Genomic DNA, 4,294 nt, shown 5'->3' on the forward strand with positions numbered 1-4,294 from the left:
GAAAATGGTATGGGAGGTCAGGTAACCCGAAAAACGTGGAACATGAAAAAGCATTCAGTGTCACATCATTGACCTACCTCATCGATGGTCACGTCTATTTTGTACCTCGTCGGTTTGTCTTACTTCCATCTGCAACCTCATCTACTAATATCTACAGTTGATAATAAAAGTATGTAATCATAGAAATCCAAATGTTCTGTTTTATCATCGATCGGCAAACTCTCAGTATCATATTGATATATATTTCCTACAGTAGATGTCGCCCTAGTACCCTTTAAATCTTGATATTTAATTCTCGCGGAAATTGCAAATTATGACATCGTTAAATTGTAAAAAAAGCTATCATCTACACGTGTCTATAAATTTAAATTATTCTATCCTATTTAAATTGATTTCAAACACGAAACAAATTATATCAAAGTATCTTTCTACGCACATTATAATCGAGATATTTGAGTATCGATATTGTAAGATTGTAATATTAACTGAGGGAACCAGCTGATATATTAATAATTTCATTATGCTTGCCTTCATTCATTTTTGATCCTTAACCTTCTCAAGGGATTTTCTTTATATTATATATTATTCTAATTCATTATGATACTTCATGCGGATCACGTTTGCGATATACCGGATGAAGAGAATGACATAGTATTCCTTCCTGGTAAGGGACCAATCCAAAGAATATTCGATACTGTACGTCTCTCGCTGTTAGCCTCTCGAAAAAACCCAGCCGCTCACAAATTTCTTCGAAGCAATGCTTCCATAATCAACGAAATACGTCGTCATTGGAGAAATTACGCTTATATCATTCACCCGTTTAGCATGTTCAGGTATACTTATCCGTTATTCTGTTATGAATCGTAAATAATAAATGAGTGACACATAAATCACTCATCAATCCCATCGAAGATTATAGTTCAATCCTTTAGACACTATGTACCCTAGTACTAAATTTAGGAAATTTAAAACATAACTGCGATTAATTACTCGTGCTTCTTAATGCCTCAAATAATGAATATCACAGCATCGGAAAAATAAAAATTAATTTTTAATAAAAAGGAACGTAAGCTTCTTGTCAAGTATGAATTCTATAAAGTCTTCTTCAAATTCTACAATGTGCAGCGCTAATTCGTTCCAATTTTCAAAATTATCACAAAATAAAGCTACAATCACGAATGTCAGTTTTAAACCAACATTTCACCGTTTATACCGAAGATCTCCATTGTTGGCACTCATGTACGTACTTACGTGCATCGGTTACCATTTCAACTCCTCGATTCTGTTTGCAACACCCGATAAAAAGGGTTATTACCGTAAAAGACCGCGCGAGTGTGCATCATAAAACGTACGGTTAACCTGATGATAAATCGTTTCGTGAAAGTTACCAATAACTGTCAGCACATCCGGTCTACTTGGCGCGCGCATTATGCTCCGGATCGTTATTGCAGGCACTACTGGGACTTCATGATGATTTTCGTGATAACCAGCGTGTTGCTACTCGTTCCCTATCAGGCCGCCTTCGAAATGGAGAAAAAGTCATCGATCTGGAACCTCAGCAAGAACTTCTTGCTGCTCATCTGCTGTGGGGACGTAGTGGTTAACCTCAGAACGGGGCAAGTATCGCGTGCGTGTGCCTGTTCCGAATTTCGTCGCGATGTCACTGCAGGTAAACTTGTTCGAGTACCGATACGAGCATTGACTGATAATCCGACCGATTTTAAACGCAGTAGACAGAAACGAAACATTTTATAATTTTACAAAGTAGCGCCAGGAAATCTTGGACAGGTCAAATATACTATCGATAGCGTTACTATCTATAAAAATTTATATTTTCTATAGAACGTTGAAAGTATGTATTTTTCTCTCTTTCTTTTTCTTTTGTATCTGATGCCAGAAGTGTAGAGAAAATTTGGACGATAAAGGAATAATTATTTTCTAAATGATCTTATTCTGAATTCTTCGTTATTTTATCTTGTGAAAGGATTAATGATGTAAGACGAAGTTGACTTTATTTAATTTAGGCGATTTTATTTATATTCATCCAGACTTTAGTAATAATTACGTTATATAACATACAATAACAGTGACATGACAGAACTTTCATTTGGATGCATAAATACATCTGGTAAAATTAGAAAGTGGAGTAGAAAAATCTGCATGCTTCCGAACGTTAACTCGCGTTGTTACGTATTCACATCCCGCACCTAAATCGGTATCGCACGTACATCGTAAAATTACATGCCTACTCGAATCCGAGACGTACGTGGTGAACGTGTTAATTACTAAGACTTTTTATCGAAAGCGGTGATCATAAGTTGACTGAACACTTTCTGACTTTTGACCGATTACCTTTAACTTCGTAAGTTCGGAACACTAAATCATTTATAATTTCCATAACGTTACGTAACTATACATTAAAAGTGTATTAGACAGTGATTTTAGACTTTCACGGTTTAACCTAATGACAACGATTTGCAAACAAACTCTACGGCTGAAGTGTCATTTATGACAGAATCATTTTACCATCATGCCTATTTATTATTTCTTTCACAGAAGAAAAGGATATAAGGATAAACAATTGGCATTTAATGAAAATTTCCGTAATTTAGAAATTTTTTTTTGCAAATTTACAACACACATAGTGTTTCAAGATTCGTCTAAAATGCTCGTTTCGCTCTTAGATATTTCAATAAAGAAACGCACTCGACGGTACTAGAACAAAAGAAGATAATCAGTCATTACGTGAAACACAGCACCTTTTTCCCCGATTTCCTTGGTTCTTTTCCAACGGACCTCTTCTATCTAACCAGATGGGTGGATCTCACAGTGGCTCGCAAGACGACATCCCTCATGTGTATCTTTCGTGTCTTCTCCCTCAGTTCCTACGTCGACAAGCTGGCCTTTGCCTACGATATCCCTTTAGCTCTTCAAGAGTTCTGTCTGGTACTCTTATGGATGATACTGTTACTACATTGGCAATCTTGCTTACACTGGTTGATACCCATAGTGACTACCTCCATACGTCAACCAGAACGTCCCTCCAATACTTCCTGGATCGAAGTGAATAAACTGTGGGAGGTTCATAGGGCTCAGCAATACTTGGCCAGTAGCCTACGCGCCATATCTACGTTTATGAGAGCTGATCTGTTGTATACGCATCAACAGAACGTAGGAGATATTTACTTGATTATCTTTCTGCAGCTGTTTGGTATTGTCACGCCCTGGTTCGTCATTACGCGAACAATGCAATTCTTTAAAGGACACAACAGCTCTCGTCTCAGGTATCAAGGTACCGTGGCTCAGCTAAGACAGTACATGAGGCACAAACAATTACCATATCCTTCTCAGAGAAGGATCATTCAATATTACGAGTTTCGTTTTCAGCATCGATACTTCCGCGAGTCGGAAGTCATTAATACGTTGTCGATCCAAATGCGTCACGAAATCAGGATGCACTCGTGTCGTAAATTAGTGGAAAACGTATCGTTCTTTAATAATTTACCATTATCGTTGCTGGGTCGAATCGTGGCGCTATTGAAGTCTGAGATCTTCTTGACCAACGACGTGATCATGCGAGCGAATCAACCGGGTGATTGTATGTATTTTATCGCTACCGGTACTGTAGCTATTTATACGAACTCGGGCAAAGAAGTGTGCCATTTGGAGGACGGCGCATACTTCGGCGAGATCGCACTCGTCATGCCCAACGAGTTGAGGGTAGCCAGCGTGGTCGCTGTTGAAGTATGCGAGCTATACCGGTTAAGTCGAGGCGACTTCGCTAGGACGATACACCCGTACCCCATGCTATGGGAGACGATCAAGAACATCGCGATTGAGAGACACGAGAAGACGATGATACTTAACGAGCAGTAGATTGTTAGATAAATTCGTTCAAGTTGATCTTTTTTTTTTGTCAAGATATTTGTATTATTAATTTTGTCGATCTTGATGAAATTATTGGAAGATATAGTGGATGTTTGTATTTTGTTGAAAGTTAATTGACGTTATAGCATTCGTGTGTATTCTTACTAGTAACTTAACGTGATTTAACTATCTATAGGAGAGTAGAAAAATCGAATGAAGTGTTCCATATGAAATTTGAATAAAACAAACGTAATTCATCAACAGTTTTTCTCATTCTCAATCTTTATAAACCTATACTTTATAAATAAGAACGTAATAATAAGAAGAGATTTATACTAATAACAAAACTAGACTGAGAAAGCTAATCTAAAGAACGATATTCGCTGATAGAATTATATAGAAATTATACGTACCAACCACCTACACG

General features: G+C 37.3%; 1 protein-coding gene across 1 annotated transcript; it reads left to right on the forward strand.

The window, feature by feature from the left end:
• The first annotated feature begins 597 nt into the window (after positions 1–597).
• Positions 598–3,876, forward strand: LOC117243338 (potassium/sodium hyperpolarization-activated cyclic nucleotide-gated channel 2-like). Its single transcript, XM_033510723.1, has 3 exons — positions 598–833; positions 1,452–1,616; positions 2,685–3,876. The coding sequence occupies exons 1-3, from the start codon at positions 598–600 to the stop codon at positions 3,874–3,876; spliced, it is 1,593 nt and encodes a 530-aa protein (XP_033366614.1).
• Positions 3,877–4,294: the final 418 nt, after the last annotated feature.

The sequence above is a fragment of the Bombus vosnesenskii genome, unplaced genomic scaffold, assembly GCF_011952255.1.
Source record: "Bombus vosnesenskii isolate JDL3184/JDL3185 unplaced genomic scaffold, Bvos_JDL3184-5_v1.1 scf7180000013262, whole genome shotgun sequence".
Classification (NCBI taxonomy): domain Eukaryota; kingdom Metazoa; phylum Arthropoda; class Insecta; order Hymenoptera; family Apidae; genus Bombus; species Bombus vosnesenskii.